This window comes from Protopterus annectens, chromosome 6.part1, assembly GCF_019279795.1.
Source record: "Protopterus annectens isolate FY-2018-M chromosome 6.part1, PAN1.0, whole genome shotgun sequence".
Lineage (NCBI taxonomy): Eukaryota > Metazoa > Chordata > Ceratodontiformes > Protopteridae > Protopterus > Protopterus annectens.
The window spans coordinates 132,110,483-132,131,300 of record NC_056738.1 but is presented as its reverse complement, the minus strand read 5'-3'; the positions used below and the strand labels follow the sequence as shown (position 1 = coordinate 132,131,300).

General features: G+C 41.5%; 1 protein-coding gene and 1 non-coding gene across 2 annotated transcripts in view; one reads left to right on the top strand and one right to left on the bottom strand.

Moving 5' to 3' along the window:
- The window catches only part of SCRN3 (secernin 3), a 939,975-nt gene that overhangs the window by 807,770 nt on the left and 111,387 nt on the right, over nt 1-20,818 (bottom strand). Inside the window, exon 3 of the mRNA XM_044075556.1 lies at nt 12,065-12,246. Within this exon, the coding sequence (XP_043931491.1) occupies nt 12,065-12,246 (182 nt within the window). The remainder of the gene's footprint in view (nt 1-12,064; nt 12,247-20,818) is intronic.
- Nucleotides 1,637-1,708, top strand: TRNAP-UGG. Its single transcript has one exon. It is a non-coding gene; the product is annotated as a tRNA-Pro (tRNA).

Genomic DNA, 20,818 nt, shown 5'->3' with positions numbered 1-20,818 from the left:
CACCAGCACATTCACTTCCTGTGGGATCTGAAACAGAGGGACAGTGATGCTTCTGTGTATGGACTCCTAAAAGATATACCTCTCATATACTCGGGGGGGGGTAAGACCATGTGCCCCTTTGTTTGTTTAGATGCGACATTAAGGATAAAAACTGGTTCTTCGATCATATTAGGATTGCCTCCAGTTACAGGTTCTAATTCATGGCCCTGAGGGCTAGAAGAATTGCATGCTGCTCGAAATGGTTGATGCAGAGCCACTTTTTTTTTTGGGGGGGGTGATGTTCCTTGAAACATAGCTGTGCAATGGTTAGCTCTCCATCCCAACAGTGAAGTAACTGTCATTAGGGCCTACAATGGGTTTAAATTGCAGTAATTTGAAGGTTCACCAGAAGGCTGAAGGGAAATGCCCACCATCTCAGGGCCTGGTGACATCTCACAACACAATGAAACAATACCATCCTCAGGCCTGCAAGTAATACTGTGAAGTCCATGGTCATCATTATGTTTAGAAGTTACTACAGGGTATAAAACTGGACCATGTACTGTATCCTACCCAAGCTGTCAAAGTCATGAATTCCTGTGGCCTCTTCACAGAGAAAAATGAAATAGCATTGTGGAACACGCTGTTTCATTCTTAAAAGCCAATCCCCTGAGATTAGCTTAGAGATGACTTCTCCAAGTTTATGGTCAGCCCCAAGAACTGCAACCATGTGAACAATCAGTGCAGGGACAATACCAAGGAATTCCTCAACATGATCATCATGCTGTAGTCAACACTGCTGCTACTGGGCTGGCAGAGTCATCTACTTAGGCAACCTGGCCAGCAAAGGAAAACACAAAACCATGTGAGGTTTCAATGTCTTCATCACCTGCAAGGAAACCTTGTAATCTTTTGGTGATGGCTAGGCCTGGAAGAGGGAGAAAAAAGTGTTGGTACAGTGGGGATCACAAAAGTCACCCAAAAGCGACAAGGGCCTACTTTCCTCTTTAAGACGCCATGTACCACAGACATACAAAGGGAACTTTCCCTTCAACCAGTTATCCGGGATGTAATTTATAAGCTCCTTCTTCAGGGAGGACAGTCTCAACCAAACCATACTGTACACACACACAACTGAATCAGCAGCCCTAATTACAGTCTAAGCACAATCAAATTTGCAAGAGGTTATATGTGAACCACCTGGCAGCCACAGTCAGGGTCTTAACCACCTTCTCTTTCAACCCAGACTCAGGGACAGATAAAAGCTTTTCAAACTCTTGATCCACAAAACAGGAATGGAATATGGACAGGTGAGATAATAGCTGTAGGCTATAAATACGAAAGGGGCAAAGGAGAACACCATCTTGCCTCACCTATCTAGCTCTCTAGATTCTTTTCTAGCAGCAATGTAGCAAAACGCTGTGGTCTCAACAGTCCTGTGCACAACCTGAGATCACAAACCGGTCAATTCCAAGATCATTACACTAAGCCATGGTCTTGTAAGCAGCAGCTGCATTCTTGGGATCAAAGAAGAACAGTCTGCATACTTCCAGGCTGCTAAAATGTTTCTAATGGGATGAATGCATTCATTTATTTAAAATTTGTGACTGGGAAGGTCCAGCTGAGCCAAAGCCCTTTTTCAGCAGAGGCCCAGGGAGGCTTGTTGGTCTAGGGGTATGATTCTCGCTTTGGGTGCGAGAGGTCCCGGGTTCATATCCCGGACAAGCCCTGGGCTTTTAATTGAATCGTACAATTTAGGATAAAGATATTTCTCTGTGAAAGAAGAGCTGAGTGAAGTTAAGAGGTTGATATCTAAGATAAAGGTCTTTCTCTCTGAAAGAACCGCTGAGAGAATTATTTTGGGTTGGGAGGGTGGCCTAATGGTTAAGGTGTTTGCCTTACAAACACAAGGTGCAGGGTTTGAGTCTCACAAGGGATAATTGGCTAAGCTTACAATGGCCCGCAAGGGCAGTTAGCTTAGTACTTATCTATGAATCTATGAATCTATGAATCTAAGTTCCACAGAAAAAATTGCAATGTTACAAACATAACATAATTGAGAATAATATAGTGTGAGAAGAATTTGGTACTCAAGAAGGTTACACAACAGAAATAAAAGTACACAATTTAAGAAAGTAAAAACATTTGAATTAAGGAAGTAATAACATTTGAATTACATGCACACAGTCTAGAAAGTAATAGCAATTGGGTTCACATGCAAGACAAGCTACGGTAAACATGTTAGCATAAACATTTCTCAGGTCATGTTGTACAGAATACACCAGTAGGCAGGTAGGTTGTAGAGGTAGGAGGAGTACTTATCAACAGAGTTGGATAGCGATGGTGGAGTGAAAGGGAGACTGTAACAGAGTGGTTGTGAGAAGTAGTAGCAGGGGGCAGAATAAGACGGGAGTGAGTGCCGTTATTTAGGGAGGATGGTTTAGACTGAGCTTTTTACAGTGATAAGTCCAGGTATTAAGCACATAATCTTTTGGAGCTTTTTTGAATTCATGAGCATTGGGTACTTTTCTGATGTGCAATGGTAGTTTGTTCTAGGCTAGGGCAGGAGTGTAGCTACAGAGATTTTGGCCAATGGATTTTTTGGGCTTGTAGATTTCCAAAAGCTGTTGGTCAGAGCATCTAAGGGTTTTAGATGGAGTATAAAGAGAGATGAGTGAGGCAATAGAGGGACAGGCTGAGGGGCGTGTTGAGGATGGAATGCATGATAGGGAGTTGGGAGAGTAGGAACTGGTGGATGAATTCTGGACAGTTTAATTTTGAGGGATTGGCATTGATGTGTGCTTAAGGTGTGGTTAGCTGCAAATCTTACTACTTTGTTATAGGTGGCTTCAAGTTTTGTTAGAAGGGAGGCTTGAAGGTTAGTTAATATTTGTGAGCTGTACAGACGACTGGGGAGAAGGAAGGCATGGGCAAGAGAGAGTCTAGCGTCTTTTATGAAGAATTTATTTCTGTAAAGTAAGCCAAGCTTTTGATGTGTTTTCTTTATGCAATGATGGACATGAAGGTCAAATTTGAGTTGGTCATCTATGGTAACTCCCAAGAAGTTTGGTGTGGGTTTCTGCAATTACGACAGTATTGAGTGAAGTAATAGAGAACGTATGTATACAGTGTGTGAGAGATTTTGGCAGGAATAAAAGAAGCTTGGTCTTTTTAGTATTTAGAATGAGTTGGTTATTAGAGAGCCAGTTTTCAATAAAGTTAACGGAGTTTTGGGTGAGGGTGTGTTGGTCAGAGAGGGTGTCAGAGGTAGAGATGACTGTGGAGTCATCAGCATACTGTATGAGAAAGAAGTATGGACAGGGAGTATGCAAGTAATTTTTTAAGATATTAAATAGCAAGGGACCAAGAACTGATCCTTGAAGAACTCCCATTTGGATGAGGAGAAAGGGAGACAATGAGGAGAGCCATTTAACTGATTGCTATCTGTTAGACAGAGAGCTAGAAAACCAGGAAATGGTAGTACTGGAAAGGTTGAGATCGGAGAGTTTGGAAAGTAGCATAGGGTGTGAGACAGTATTGAATGCTTTGGAGAAGTCTAGAAAGAGACAAGAAGTAAGTTTGTTGGTGTCTCTGGTGAGGAGGATTGAGGGAGTGAAAGAAATGAGGTTAGTAGTAGTGCTGTGGTTGGGATGGAATCCATGTTGTGTGGTAGTGAGTAGGTTTTCTTGGAGTAAATAGTCCATAAGTTGCTTGTGAACACATTTTTTTTTAATATTTTGGAGAGGGGGGCAGTATTGCTATGGGTCAGAAGTCAGACAGTTTAGTGCAGTTACCTCCCTTATGGATAGGTATGCCATAAAATTGTTTCCAGATTGAGAGTACCGTGGATTCGCTAACAGAATGATTTATAAGAATAGAAATGGAATAGGCTATGGAGTTAGCAGCTAACCTGAGGAAACTGGGGGTAGGGTGTCGGCAGATGGTGAGAATGGCTTGAGCTTAAGTAGGAGGCTTTTATGTGGCTGGTGAGAACAGGTTTGGAGTTACTGATGTGTGAGGGAGTGGGAGGGTCAGCATACTTGGAGGAAGTAGGGGGTCTGCATTAGCTTACAGATAGTGTTAATGAAGTAGGAGTTAAATACAGTGGCAATTTCAAGGGGGGTGTTATTTGGACAGGGGTTAGCTGCTGTGGAGTTACCAGGGTGCAAGATTTGTTTGATGGCGTTCCAGAATTTCTGGGGATTATTACATTGGGCGCCTTGGGGTCTGAGATAAAAGTTTTTCTTGTCATAGTTGACCTTATTTTTTGTAAGGGTGTTACTTGCAAGTCTGTAGGTGGATGGGGGATTTTTGGTGTTAGTCCAGAATTTTCAGGCATTTTCTGTCTTCTGCATGAGAACACGAGTGGATTGGGATAACCAGGGTAAGCGGAGAGATTTAACTCTTTATTTTCCTGAGAGGAGTGAGACAGTTGAGTATGTTTATGAAAATGTTGTTGAATTTTAAGTACTGAATCACCTAGTGGTAGGTATGATAGGAAGGACCAGTTTATAGAGGCAAGTGTACTGTTAAGTATGTCAGGATGGAAACTGAACAGGCTATGGAAGTCTATGAATCTGTGAGGCCTTGGAAGGTGTGGAGTGAATCTTGGGATCCAGATGGGAGAGTGGTCACTAATGGAATCAGGTAGAGACTTTGGATAGTGCTATGGGACAGGATTTGATACCAGGGTCCAGTCAATGATGGAGCAAGAGTTGGCCGGCTTGTTAAAGTGGGTTGGGGTGGTGATAAGTTGCGAGAAGCCATGCAGATTGATGCTAGAGCTAGGGAAGTTGGAGATAAGGGATAGCAAATTAATGTTGACATCCCCTAGGAGAGTGGCTTCAAAGGGTGTATTACATGAGAACCAGAAAATAATGTGTTCTAATACTGGGATATTGTCACTAGGGGGAATATATATTGTAGCTAAGGTTAGTGTTTTGTAATCATTACATTTGTAATTCACAGTTAAGAGTTCTGCAGGGAGAAATTGGGGGGGTTAGCTATAGGATATAGGTTGAGGTGTTCAGAGCATATTAAGGCAACTCCTCCATCTTTCCTACTAGGTCTGTCAAGGCGAAAGATGCTGTAGCCGGACAGAAGGATTTGTCTAAGATGTGTGGTTTAAGCCAAGTTTCTGTGAGAGCTATTACATCACAAGAATATTTGTCCATCAGTGCGTGGAATTCACTAACTTGGTTTAGAATAATGCGAATGTTAAGAGACAGGAATGTTAGATGCTTAGGAAGAGAGTTATGGTGATGGGAGGTAGATTGAGTGGGTTGGCAAGTAGAAGTGTTGTTGCTGAGGGGGCCTGGGTTGGGGTGGATGTCTCCAAAAAGGAGTGTGGATTTGTACGCATAGACTACAGATGGAGAAGTAAGGAGGTGGCAGTGATATTCAAATTTAGTTTTGGGGTGGATTGGGGTGAAGGAATATTGTGATTTTGGGAAGGAGTGAGTTATGGGTAAGAAACGGTGATGGAGAAGAGTACTGGGTTTGAGTGGAGGTAGGTGATGACTGTAAGGGATTAATTGGGATCTAGTAAGAGAAGAGGTAGGATAGGAGTAGTAAAAGAGGAAGAGTTGAGAAGAAGGTGAGGAACATGATGGAGGTAAGGACAGTTTAGTGAGAAGAAGGTTTAGGTAAGAGTAAATTAGGAGAAATGAGATTGCTGGTGTGGAGGAGGTGAGTGTTTATGAGAAGAGGTGTGTTGAGAGTTTAAGGTATAATGTGGAGGTAAGTTATTTGGGTGGGGGGAGGGAGAAAACAGAACAGAGCAAAAAAGAGTATAAAGAGATAGGGTGAGATGTAGAACAGAAAGGAAGTAATGTTGATGGTGGTGGATAGAGGGAGAATATAGAGAAGTTGTTAGAATTTGAGAGGTTAGGATAGTTAAGGAGTAGAATGAAATTCTATGATTGATGAATAATGCAAGACTCATTCTCCATCTTCATAAGATACAAATTTAGAAATTCTCAGTAGAAAGGAAGATGGGATGGAGGCAAACCCACAGAAGACTTTGTGAGATAAGGTCTCTCTGATGAAGGAATCATCCAGGTGTGGGTAGGACTCACTGTCTTTATCGGTCTCTGAGGTTAGGGTGTTTGGGTCATTAAACTATCAGCAGGAGATTGAACAGGGAAGAAATCACTCATCCTGCCATCTCTTGAACCACCCCCTATTACCATCTTCTGAACCACACTTGTGTATGCTCTAATAATGGGGATGGGGATAGCAACCAATTGCACATGGTGGACGTAATGCAACAGGAATCTAACACTTGGCAGCATACCTGCCCATCTCAAAGTACAGATGTGAGAGACCTGCACCGGGCTCAACAATAACAGCAAGATATATTCCTTATGAATTTGCTCCTGCACCTGATATACAAGTCCTACTAAATGTCAAACATCCATTTTATACCTAAAACCTGAACTGTGAGCCCAGGTACGGGTCACTCCAACAGACCTACCATTCAACTTGAGGTGGCAAGACCATGGGGTGACAGTCCTTGGTCTTGACTACCCTCAACATGCAGGCAGATGACTCTATAGGCTGCTGTCAGGATTAAGCATATATAAACACACACACACTTATATAGTAAGGATAAGTAATTTTGCAGCATTACTGTTCTATATCACTATCATTTTAAGTATTACAAATAAACTGTACCATCACATGTACTAGAAATCATCATCATCAACCCCTCTTAGCCCATTTTCTTCATGGGCTGGGGTATTGTGTCAACTATCGTCATCTCTGTAGAGACAATGTCACTCTCCTACCTTCTTCAACAGTCATGCCTGACTGCTGCTAGTCTACTTTCACATAACCCATCTCTTTGCTGGATACCTTCATTTCCTCTTACCTACTTCCCCTGTTAAAAACCTTCTTTACCAGATTGTCTTCTGCTTTCCTGCACATGTGCCCAAACCACAGTATACTATTCTCCTCATTTATGCTCTGATGTCGTCATTTTTTGTCTGTCCCACGGTGTTCATCCTATCATCCTTTTCAGGCACTTTATCTCCATTACCTATAACTTCCTCAACTGCTCTGCCTTCTTTGCCCAGGTTTCTGTACCATACAATAATACTGGTCGCACTACTGTTTTGTGCACCTTACTTTTCAGCTTTTTTAGCATTCTTCTGTCATACACCGGCCGTTATATTCTGTACCATTTGGCTGCAGCACCTCTGTATCACCTCTGACTTCCTTATTCAGACTTTCCTTCTCCTCAGTCACTCCTCCCAGATACTTGTTAATTTGTTGCACTATTGTTACTTCTATCTCAGTTATCAGCTTCTTCTGATTTCCTACATTTGCTGCTATTACAACTGTATTATCTGTACTCAGTTTCATCTTTTGTGCATTCAGATTTTCATTCCATTCCCCTATCCTTTGCGGAAGTTCTTGTTCAGTCTGTCTGTAATGCCATATCATCTGCCTACAGCATCTTTAGTTATCTGTCCTCTCCAATCTGTTGGCTAATGTAGTCCATTACTAGTATGAACACCAGGGGACTCAGAGTTGAACCCTGATGCACACCCACTCCTGGGAACCCATGTGTGAGTCCGAACACTGTCCATATTTATGTCAATGGGTCCTTGTACACAGCCTGCAATAATTCCACCAATGTTTCTGGGACTTAGAACCATAGCAGGACTGTCCAAAGCAGCTTTCTTGGGAACTTGTCCTATCTTTTTCCAAGTCTGGGAATCTCTAGTTGGACTCTTTCCTCATCTCTAGCTCCTCTCAATTATCTGTCGTACTGCATCCTGAACTAAATCCAAACTACTCATCTCCCATCTTACTTTCTACTACTCGTCTGCTTATTTGCTTATTAATCACCCTCTCCAGAACATTCATGCAGTGTGACAGGAGTTTGATAACTCAATGTCCACAGTTGTGAATGCCTCTTTGTTCATGATCACTGCAGCAGTATGCTTATTCTCCAGTCATCTGGGATATACCACTCTCTCTCCATACTGCTATGAGTGCCCTCAAGAACCACTTCTCCCCTAACTCACTCACCATCTTGATCATACTTGCCATGACCTCATCTGAGTCTTCTGCTTTCCCTGACTTCATTTTCCTTAGAGCTGTTCTTACTTATTCTAGGGTCAAGCTCCTTCTTTTTCTGCATAACAGGTTTTGCTTGGGGCAGTACATCTTCTGTGGGGTTTTCTTCATCCAGAAGCTACTGGAAATACTCCTTCCATCTGCCTTTGAGGTTTTGGGGACTGATGAACAGGTTGCTGCTGGCATCCCTTATGAAAGATGCCTGTTGACTATCTTCTTTATCTTACAGACTCTGCCTTGCAACCTGAAAGAGTTTCTTTGTTCAATCTAATGAGCCACTTTCCAGAAGCTGACGCCTTGCTCTTCACTACTGTAACTGCTCTCTTAGCCTCTTTGCTAGCCAGCCAGTACTCCCTCTTAGCCTGGTCTGTCTTTTCTATCTCCCATTGTTTTTTTGCACTCCTTTCCTTATCTACCTTATTTCCATACCTGGCTTGTTCTATAGTACTCGCACATCCTGTTTTGAAGAGCTGACATTTTTCTTTAATTCCAGCTATTTCCTCTACTTCCTGAGATGCTACAGCCCTGAGTAGTTCCTTGCACTCCGTGTTGTTAATTCAGTCACCTTCCAGGTTTTGAGCCTAGTCTCTAGTGACTTTAGAGTCTTCTCTGACTACTGCTTCCAAGTGATCGTTGCGGTTTGTGTTGTGGGCTGACTGTTTCTTTGCAGATGACACTGACCTGCTGATTCTACCCCAATGCATTTTCCTTACTAGAAGAAAATCTACCTATGGTGCATGTTGACCACTCTTGCATGTGATCTTGTGACTGTCTCTCTTGCTGAACCATGTGCTGGCTACCATCAAGACATTTGCCAAACAAAAGTCTAGAATGGCTTCTTCTTTATTCCTGTTGCCCCAACCATGTGGACCAAGGCAGCCCTCACATCCTGCTCTGTTTGTCCTGATATGTGAATGCAGGTCCCCCTTTCTACACAAACTCATGCAGTCCTGCTTTATGCAATAGGTCCTGCAACTGATGTCTGAATGCACCCTTTTCCTTGCTATCATAACCCTACTACAGGGGCCTAGGCCGAGATTATGAATAGTGCCCTATCCTCACACTGGAGTCTGAATGCCAGGAGTCTGTCACTAAGTTTGATGACTTCCCTATCTTCTGAAGTCTCTTTTTCCCCCAGTTCCCACACCATTTCTGGTCTGCTCTCCTGAGTAGTAGACTCTGGATCCCAAGCCAAGTGGCTTTGTTGCACTGCCTTTCCATCTTCTCTCCTACATACAGTGGATATCCAGAATCCTCCTTACCATCATGACATCCAATTCCAACATGCACCTAGTCAGTAAAACTATGGAGAGTGTAGCAATCCTTAGTTTATGTCTGGCAGGTTGATTGGTTTTCCAACCGGCTTTCTCTCAACAGCGATATCCCTGGTAATCCAGACTGAAAAACTGGACACCAGCTGGCCAGTACCTTACTTGACCCAGGGCTGTTCGGTTTTATGGCAGGCAAACACTGGCCAACAAAGGCACACAGAGCCCTCTCATTAATGGCTTGTATTCCGGGTATAGGTTAAAGCAGTCTGGGTCCTAAACCCACTTATCACTGTCAAATATCCATTTTTTATGACATTAGTCAATGTGACCAAATCATCTAGCATCGTGTACTACAAAAATCATTGATGATTCACTACTCAAGGTGTTTTCTCCTGTAATAAAGCAAAGCTTTTGTCCTTTGAGCAATTCTACTTTGGTGAAATTTCTTCACTTAAATGCCTGCCTGCCCTATAAAAGTGCAAGCTGGTTGAACCTATACACAGGCCATCATACTAAAGAACAGGCAGAGAATTGAAAGTTAACATTATATTTTTCTGCACTGTTACCTTGTGTCAAGGAGGTGAAATATATACATTTTCTGTGTACAGTACAACACTACTGTCCACAATTCTGATTCACATCACTGCTACTATAGGTCACTGGTCTTGTTGGGGTCTGTAGTCAAGCAGCAATCTAGACAATTAACAGTGGTAAATTTTGGTAGCTCTGAAACTGCATGAGATGGAAAGGCCACATAACCAAAATAGCTTCATAAAAAACTGTTTTCCTACACCAAAATTTATAAAATGGAATTTTCCAAAATAAGTAACTGAAACAAACTACTTTCTTGGGTAAGGGCTTTGCATTCTATATGCAAGCAGCCATCTCCCCTGCCCCTTTATAAATATATTGTGGGTATGTAACATACTCTGAGATTGCTGAATGTTGAAGGAGAAGGAAAATCCTTGATTCTTGAAGCACGTGGACAGATTTCATACGAACATCTGACTGTATGAAATGCTTATCAAATGCACCAGTACACAAATTATCATTTGACAAAGTGAATACACCCTTTGAAATTGCACAGGCAGAGATATCCTGAATGAAATGAACACCAGAACATATGCAGCAAAATGAATAAATTCAAGTAATTCAGTGTTTCCAATTCCTGTCTAAGGTACTTGAAATTACTATCAGGTATTCCACTGTCCCCTCAAAAATGTTTCCAGTCTCCATTTAAGGTAAAAGAAATAATTCTCAAAAAAAACAATGAAATATATAATTTCTAGACAGCCCAGAAGAACTATACATTTTCAGCTTCTGTCCTTTGTAAAATAAATGTTCTCTTGGTAGTTCAGTGGTTTCCTCAACTTGCCATCAATGACTCATTTTAAGGATTAAAAAGGCGGTCCATGACACCCCCACCTCCAAGCATTCAGTCTTCTCGAAAACACACATGCAAATGATGTAATTACCTAGCTACTGCACATTAATTCAGAGTACAAGTTGCAATGAATGAGTGAAAAGGGGTATTTCAGTCTCCAGTGCTTTTTGTAACCTCTGAAAATATGCAGAGGATGTCATTGTGGTTTGCACCCAGACCACTAGGATCAAGGCTTGCATTCTTTTACAATGGGCAAGAATTATGATGGGACCACTAAAATAACAACAACATACATTACAGTGTATAAAACTAGAATTAAAGGTGCTGAAATGGAGGTACCAGTATAATGCTACATTTTTAAGAAAAGAGATAAAAACGCTAAGTAAAGCAAATTACTAAGGAAGACTTTTTTTTTATTAAAATGTTATCAGTGTGAAACAAATGCAAAAAACAAATCTGTCAGTTAGTGCACTGGATTATGGCTATGAGCTCTTAACAAGATTCTTCCAGTGGTACAGGGTCTGGTTCCCTCAGACTTTATTTGCCTAATGTACAACTTTGAGGAAGTCACTTGACTAGACAATGCTTTGTGACAATCAGGAAAAAGGGCTAGGCTCCTCAGTGGAATGCATACCTAGTAAATACCCATGAACTGGTCCGCTAGATAATCAAAATACACAAAAAACATATTCTAGCCAAGAGTAAAGGAACTCGGTTATAATATTCTCCAGACTGTTCAAACAAAAAGTCAAATCCCTCAAGTACAATAAATGAATACAACATAAGAATCCAAGTCCAGGTCAGGAGTGTTCCATGATAATAATGCAATGTAAATTTCTCCATGATGCTTTCCAGTCCGTTTTTTTTTCTTCTTGAACTTAGCTGGATTTGTAAGGGAAGACACTTTCTTAAACAAAGGACAGAGACTATAACCTTTTTGGGGGGGGGGACAGGAGTAATGCTACACTTCTAAAATACAGTACAGGTTATATAGAACATACAGTAACTAAATAAACTACAGCAGGGATAAAAAGTTGGAAACCACAAATGGACAGAAGACAGCATATGACAAGGGACAGAAGGGCTATACCTGGATTTCCAAGGCAAATTTCATGGGGTGCCGCTCATTGCCACATGTGTATTTCAATCTTAAATGTTTCAGAGTATCTACAAATAACTCAAACTTCTGGGGCATCCATTAAGCATCAAAGTATGTAGTTCTACAATTACTCCTTTTTGTGAAGTGACCATGCATGGTCACCTACAGATAGTTTGTAAAGAAAAAAAAATGAAATGAAAGAGTGCAAATGTTGATAAACAGCTATGAAATAAGTTAATCTCATACCTCACAAGGTCCATGCCCAGGAGAGCTTCTTCCTGACTTATTTCTACTTTTCCCCACACAGCTTCATTGCCAATACAAACTCCATGCTCATTGGCTCCCATTTCAGCACCCCATAGCCAAGCAGGGCGACTCAGAATGACAGCATATGTGTGGCTCACCTGCTCAATTGTAATATAAGTGCACTGCAAGGGGAAAAAAAGGATTCAGAGAGGTATGCATCATCAAAAAACAAACTGACATTTAAAGAGACAGCAATAGCTATGTGTGGTTTTTGCTCCACAGCAGTAATTTTAGCAATAATAAGTTAACACAAACAACTCATTATAATGCTATTGAACTTCAAGAGGCTATATATATGGTTAAATCACAAGACAAATGGATAAGGTTCAATATTTGCCTTAGATCAAGTTTATTGATATGCATATACTGTCAAAGTACATTTCTGATTCAATCAAACAATTCTAGCCAAATTCTGTAATGGTGGAGTACGACAAGTCTCACAACCACCTCTGAATAGGTATTTTCAGCCAGTTTGATGAAAGTGCCACTTTCTTCAAACTGATCAATGGGAATTTCTCCTTACTGTATGCTGCAGTGACCTTTAAGTTAATCATAATCATAGCAAAGGTACAAGGGTGTGTGTAGGAGATACGACTCTCCCAAAACACATTTTTGAATGCAATTTTAATAACTTCAGCTTCAGTGGCTCACCAAGTAGCACACTCACCTTTCATGATGGAAGATCAGAAAACTGTAGGTTCTACTCCCACACCAGGTTCTTGGATTCATTTTCCACTGCTATCCCTCAACTGAATGTAGAAGATTTCATGATACTTTATTACACAAACTTAAAATTCAAACATACATAAACATTACAAGTAAAACACAAAAATACACAATGTATATACACAAAGAAGAAACTATATAATCCACTTCACTCATAACATTTTCCTTCACCCCCACTCTTTTTTCCATACCCAAAACATGATTTCTTCACTTCATGTAAATTCCACTGCTTATTATGCAAAATTCTATTGCATTTTCCCATCCATACAAGTTACACTCCTGACATTACTGTTTCATGTACTTTCCCCAATGCTTTTATTCCATTTTTCGTATAATCCATACAATCTTACACGTACTCCAAGAAGAACTGAACCCTCACATAAAGTCACTGTTCAATCTCAGCCTTACTACAGGATATGTACCCAAGGAATAGAGTACAGCAACAGTGGTCCCACTCCATAAAAGTGGTGCCACAACGGACCCCGGAAACTATCGCCCTATAAGCCTGACTAGCCTGGTCTGCAAAGCTATGGAATGTATCATCATGAAACTCATAAACAAAGACATTGGGAACCTCCAAACACTGGATCCTACCCAATTCGGCTTTGTTAAGGGCAGATCTTGCCTCTTGAACCTGGTTGACTTCTTTGAAACAGTCACCAAGGCCATAGATGAAGGGAAGGTAGTCCACACAGCCTACCTGGACCTCGCAAAAGCCTTCAACACAATACCCCACTCGGGCATCATAAATAAGCTCACCAGCTTAAATATCAACCCCTATGTCACAAGATGGGTTGCAAACTGGCTCAGGGATAGAACCCACATGGTCAGAATTGCAGGTGCCATGTCAGACTCTAAATCTGTTACAAGTGGCGTCCCACAAGGCTCAGTCCTGGGACCTCTCTTGTTCGGTATATATTTCTCTGAGGTACAGGCTAACATGGGAGGACTATGGCTCACCAAGTTCGCAGATGACTGCAAACTGGGGGCCATAATCGACTCGCCAACTGACACAAGCATCCTCCAAAAGGGTCTCACAGAGACGGATAACTGGTGCCAGAGCCATGGCCTAAAGCTAAATGCCAAAAAGTGCATAGTCATCCCCTTTGGGAAAAACAAAGTGCCCACAAATTACCACACAGGTGGTAATCCATTAAGTACGGAAGAAGTAATTAGGGATTTGGGGACCCAAGTAGATAGCAATCTCTCCTTTGACAATCACATTGCCAAAGTGGTTAGAAAGACCTTCTATACAGCCCACCTTATCACGAAAGGGTTCACATCTAGATCAAGAGAGGTCATTGTGCCCCTCTACTCATCACTCATCAGGCCCATAATTGAATACAATGCCCCATTTGGGATGTACCTTACCAGACACCTGCAGCAACTGGAAAGACCCCAAAAGTACCTCACCAAGAGGATCAAGGGACTCAAACAGATGCCCTACGCAGTTAGGCTAAAGAAACTCCAGCTCTACTCAGTTGCTTACCGCCTACTCAGGGGCGATCTGTGCCTGACGTATAAAGCCATGCCCAACCCAGAATTAATGGACATGCTCCACCTAAGGAAATCCAAATCCCTTAGAGCTACACGCTCCAGGGACTTAAACCTCAGCACAGAAATAAATAGGACATGCTGGAGGGACAGATTCATATCCCAGAGGCTCCCCTCATTCTGGAACAAATCCCAATCCATGTTAGGCAGAGTCCCTCAATGACCCTCTTCAAGAGAAATCTTGACGAGTGGATGGGAGATCATAGGTTTACCCCTGGGATCTCTTCTGTGTCCCTACTAGACAGAGGCACAGTAAACTAACCTCAAAAGGGCTATCTTCTGTGACCTACTATACAGAGGCACAGTCAAGTAATCTAAAAGGGTGGCGAAAGCCAAACACACTCTGGTTAGGCTTATAAATGCCCTAGGGCAGATAGCCTAGTATCAACCTATGAACAACATATATCCATGTTTACATTTTTAAAATCTTCTATCTTATGAATATAAAACACTTTCCCCAATATCCCTTTATTCTATTACGAGAAATGGAAACGTGTTCTACTGTCTCATCTAAATTACAACCACCACATCACATTCCTTGTCGTAACAACCCTTAAATTTCAGTATTACCTTTAACATGTGATTCATTCAAGGAACATCTGCTACATAAAATCACAGCATGTTTTCTTTTTCCTTCTTGCATCTACTCTTATATCCAACTTCAAATAATAATCATTTATTATTCCCTTGCACCATAATTTTCTCTCTTTTTTCTACTTTCTCTAAATCTAACTTCCTTACAAAATAAAATATTTTTTCATCGCCCTTTTTATTATTTCTTTCTTTAAGCTATCCAAGTTTTCCCTTTTTTATACATTTTATATAACATACTTCAAAACATTTTACGTAATATATCTCTATCTTTTTAATCCAAACAATATAAATTAATAAACTAAAAAAAAAAATCACCTGAATACATAAATTTAACCACCTCTATCTCTATCATTAAATATGACTGGCATATTGAAAAGTTTTAACCTTAAACCCACCAAAAAAAAAAAATCCATAACCTCCTTTTCCTTTTTAATAGATAAACTATATACACTTGTAAAATAAGATACCACACCCATCAAAGTTCCATTAAATAAGGAAACTTTGTACCTAAAATATAACCTAAATGATCTGAGGTTGCCTTTTCCATTCAGATTCAACTTGTGGGTTATTGGATCTGACTCGGATCTGATACTAACCACTTCTGAAAGACTTCATCCCCCATGTTTCACCTCCTCTACCCATAATACCTTGCTCTATACAGAGTTACCTCACATCCTGTTTACTGTCTTTCAGGATGGCACATTGATATCAAGATCTGCTGGGGTAAATCTTTTTTTGTGAGTCTTTGTGCCATTTTTTTCTTTTTCACCTTTTTCCTCTAACCTAGTTTTTCATAACAGTTAGGTATCTTTTCCTCCAGTGTACAGTGTGTTGTGTTGTTTCCACTGTTATACACAAGACAAGGGGTCTCCTGTATGTTTATCTTCCAGCATCCTCTGATAATGAAATTCCTCCAAAAAGCTGCCTGTTGCAGTCTGACTGTGATCCTCATTGGTCCTTTTTAGTCCTCTTTCTATGCATGGCCTCTTCTAATGTCCCCTCCTTGGGTGCTGGTTCCCATTCCAGATCTGATCGTTCATCTGGTGGAGTTAGACCCACCTGACCTCTGGATACTCAATTTAACCTCACTGTTTCTCTAATTTCCCTGATGGCCAGGGATACCAAGCTTTCAGAGAGAGTAGTCAACATTTTGTCCTCTTCTCAAAGGTTATCTATATGCAAAGTCTATGCTAGCAAGTGGAAACACTTTGCCTTTTGGGCTTCTTCTAAAGCCTTGGACCCTTTTCAGCACCTTTGGAGGCTATCCTTGATTTTCTTGTTGACTTGCTTCATTTGGGATCTAGTTATTCCAGTATTAAACAGCAATTGGCAACTATTTCCAATCATCACATTGGCAAAGACAATATGACTGTGGTGGCATTAAAGATTTCAAAGACTTTTCTCACAGGGAAGTTTTTATTGTGACCCGGGACCCTGTCCCTTCACACGATTTGCCTATTATGTTTAATATGCTTTCTGGACCTCCTTTCGAACTTTCAGCAATGGTTTCCTTGAAGTTGTTGTCTTGCAAGACCCTTTTTCTGGTAGCTGTTACTGCAGCCAGCATGTATCAGAGCTTCAGGCGTTATCTTTGGTACCTCCATTTCTCATTTTTCATAAAGACATGGCGACTCTCAGAACAGCTCCAGCTTTTCTGCATAAGGTGCCAATGGAAAAGAATCTGAATAAGGCCGTTCACTTATCAGTGTTTTCCCCTGATTTTTCAAAAAAGGAGAATATTTACTACATCGTCTCAATGTTCATAAACAGCTGAGAGTTTATTTAGATAAAACCAAGTTCTTCAGAAGTCTAAACAACTGTCTGCTTTTCAAAGGCATGGTTGAGAAAAGTAGTATCCAAGTCCACTCTGTCTGTCTGATTGCATATTATTTGGAAAAAGTTTGAAAGCGAAGGCCATGCCTTGCAAACCAAAGGGTCACTTTACTACAGCTATGTCTACCTCCATGGCTTTCCTTGCAAGAGCTGCTATGGATGATCTTTGTGCTGCTGCTACTTGGGTGGGTCCACACACCTTTGTGTCTCACTAAAAGATAGATATTCTGTCGAAGTCTAGGACCTCCTTTGGTTCCAGCATAGGGTGGAATGTACTCTCATAGGACCTCCCTGGGGTGTAGTGTGGCTGGGGACTCTGTCCCACAGGTTGAACTTGGACAGAAAGGACAACATCGGATATGAATGTTATGTACTTACCATAATGACAGATCCATGTTGTCTGTTTCTGTCAAGTTCAACCATCCCTCGCACATGCCTCCGCCTGTATTCTGTTTCTTTCAGCCCTTAGAAGACTGAATCATGGAGGTTTCTTACTACTCTTTTCTTTTTGGGGGTCCTTAGTGTCATGTTTTTAGAGTTAGCAGTGGAAGTTGTTGGAGAGATTCAAACTCAATCTGAGGTAAGTCTGAAAAGAGCAAGGTATTATAGGTTGAGAAGGTGGTGCGCTTGGGGGATGAAATTCTCTGGAAAGAGACAGTCTAAGATCCAAGATGGATATGATAACCTACAGGATAAACCAAACAGACACAGACAACATGGATCTATCATTATGGTAAGTACATAACGTTCACTTTCCATAAATTTACTGTAGACTTTATTTTTTGCACAATGTTGTCCCAGTGTTCTTCTTAGGTTAACAGGTTCATAGGTGTGTACTAGGCTAATGGCCCTGTAGCCTTTACAAGCCTAGCCCAAAAAAACTGCCCAGGCACCGTGCCACCCGATGTTAGTTCGCAGTGCCCCTATCCAGCAGGGCAACTGAAGTGATCTCTGGAGTTAACTTTCTGTTATCCATCCACTCGTCAAGATTTCACTTGAAGCGGGCCAGTGAAGTGCTCTGCTTGACATGAATGGGAAGCTTATTCCAGAGTATAGCAGTCTTTGGGAGATGAACCTGTCCCTCCAGCATGTTCTGTTAATTGTGGTAATGAGGTTATGATCTCTGCAGCGTGTGGCGCATAGGTGATTGGGATTTCTTTAGGTGTAGCATTTCAAGTAGAGCTAGGTTGGACATGGCTTTGTAAGTCAAGCAGAGACCACCATTAAGTAGACGATAAGAGACTGAGAACAGCTGAAGCTTCCTGAGTCTATCCATGTAGAACATGCGATTAAGGCCTAGGATCCTTTTTGTGAGCTACTTTTGTGGCCTCTCCAGCTGTTGTAGATGTCTGGTCAGGTACATGCCAAATGGGGTGTTATATTCGATGACTGGTCTAATGAGGGATTAGTAGAGAGGGATGATGACCTCTTTCTTCCTGGATGCAAAACCTTTGGTTATAAGATGTACCATCTAGAAGGGCGTTCTGACTACAGTGGCAATGTGGTTGAAGGTGAGGTGGCTGTCAACCTGGGTGGCCAGATCTCTTATGGCCCCTTCAGTGTTCAGTGGGCTCCCATCAATGTGGTAATTTATGGGAAGTGAGTTTTTTCAAAGGGGATGATAACGCATTTCTGGCGTTAAGCTTCAGGCCATGGTTCCGACACTAGTCACTGATCTCAGACAGGCCCTTTTGTAGGATGTCTGCATCACTTGGGGAGTTGATAATGACTCCTAGCTTGCAGTCATCAGTGAACTTGGTCAGCAAGAACCCTTCTGTGTTGGCCTGGACTTCTGAGAAGTAGATGACAAACAGGAGAGGGCCCAGGATCGGGACCTGTGGAACTCCACACATGACTGGTCGATAGTCTGACTTGGAATCTGCAACTTTCACTCTGTGGGCCCTGTCTATGAGCCAGTTTGCAACCCACCTAGAGATGTAAGGACTGATGTCTAGTTTGGTGAATTTATCAATGATACCTGAGTGGGGAATGGTATCAAAGGCCTTGGCCAGGTCGCGGTAGGCTGTATGCACTGTCTTGCCCTTATCCACAGCCTTGGTGACTACCTCGAAGAAGTCAGCCAGGTTCAGTAATGGGGTCAAGAGTTTGGGACTGCCTATATCTTTGTAAAATCAGGGCCATGATGATGCGCTCCATAGCTATGCATACCAGACTCGTCAGGCTAATGGGGCAATAGTTCCCAGGGTCTCTAGTTTCTCCCCCTTTATGGAGTGGGATGACTGTAGCAGTGTGCTACTCATTAGGGACATAGCCTGAGGTAAGGCTACGATTGAACAGGGCACACAGATGTGGTGCCAGTTCATTTTGTAGCTCATGCAGGATGCAGCTAGGGATATTATCGGGTTCCATGGATGCTGTATTCTTGGCTTTGGACAATGCAGCTTTTACCTGTGCCACAGAAATGGTGAGTACCAACCTTTCTTCTGGTATTGTGATAGGGGCACTGGGGTGGGGAGAGAGGGGTAAAGTTGGCAATGAATCTGTCGGCCAGTATGTTGGCTATATCTGTTAGCTCAGTATAAGAGGTGCCATTGTGCAATAACTCAGAGCAAATCTGGGTATTGCCTTGGAGGTTTTTGATATACCTACAGAAGGCTTTTTGGTAGTTTTTGGCATCAGCCACAATTCTGCTTTCATAGCTGGCTTTAGAGGATTTGATAAGGGATATCAGCTTTTTGTTGAGACTGATAAGGGAGGTTTTCCAGTCTTGTGACTTCATTTTTTTCTGAAACAGTTTCTTCCTTCTGTTGTACAGTTTATTGATGGCTGGGGACCACTAGATTGGCTTCCTACTTTTTTGAGGAGAGCGTCTTAGTTCTATTTGGTATGGCAAGGTCCATGCATTTGTGTACATGCTCATACAGTGCATTGGTGTATGATTCGGCAGTCATGTAGCTATTTTTCATTGGCATGGGTGCCGAGAAGTTAGTCACCTCTGCTTACATAGTATTTTCAAAATTAATACACAAAGATTTCATCTCTTCTTGTGAAAAGTGCACTCTGGATTTGTTTAATTTTACTTCTACTCAAAACAATGGATGTTAGGAAATCACAATCTAAAAGGGCATCATAGAACCAACTTAAACATAGGTAATGCATTTGTTGAGGTATGTGTGGTGTACGGAGAGTGTGCTTGTAGTTTGTGGTTACAGTCTGTAGTGTATGAGTGTGTTTTACTGAATATCGACTGAATGAAGAGAGGATGGGCATGCATGGTAATATGCAACGGAGAGTATGCAATTAGTTTTTTTCGATCTTTTCTGATGTAATAATTTTTGCTTTATATAATTCAACACACACACCAGGTTTGGTAGACATCTGTACAGCTGACAAAATTTGGTTGACTACACAGATGGTCAACAGGTGTGCAAGACTGCACAATTCTGTGTTGGGAAATATGCCCTTCCCCCGACACTGTGCAATCTTGGAGTTAGTATATATAATTAGCAGGTGGTGTGGAGGGGCACGGGGGGGGGGGGGGCTTGCCTCTCTTTAAAAAATATTTTTTTATCTTTTCTTATTACTTTTATTTTTGCATGTGGATGTTACTCGGTGCATACATAGGAGTATGTCAACGTTTGCAGTGTCGACGCTGTAAATTTTAACATTTGTGTGTTTTGACAAAAGTCAGTGCACCTATATAGATGTAGATAAGGATATCTACTGACACCTATACATGCACATACATGTGTGTTTATATATACATTATATATACATTACATATACGGTTTACCTGCATAATGTCGCCGGCCACAACTACAAATACGGTTTACCTACATAATGTTGATAGCGACAACAGCAAACCCACTTCTGCGAACTCCCAACTGTTCCTTCACAAAACCCTGAATGCCGCTGTTCCAAACTGCAAACTGTCGCCCCCTTTTTGACCAATATCAGCACTTGTTTGTAGGAGTGGTGCAGTCAAAAATGTTGACTTTGAACTATTCGAAATGGTTCAGAGTTGTG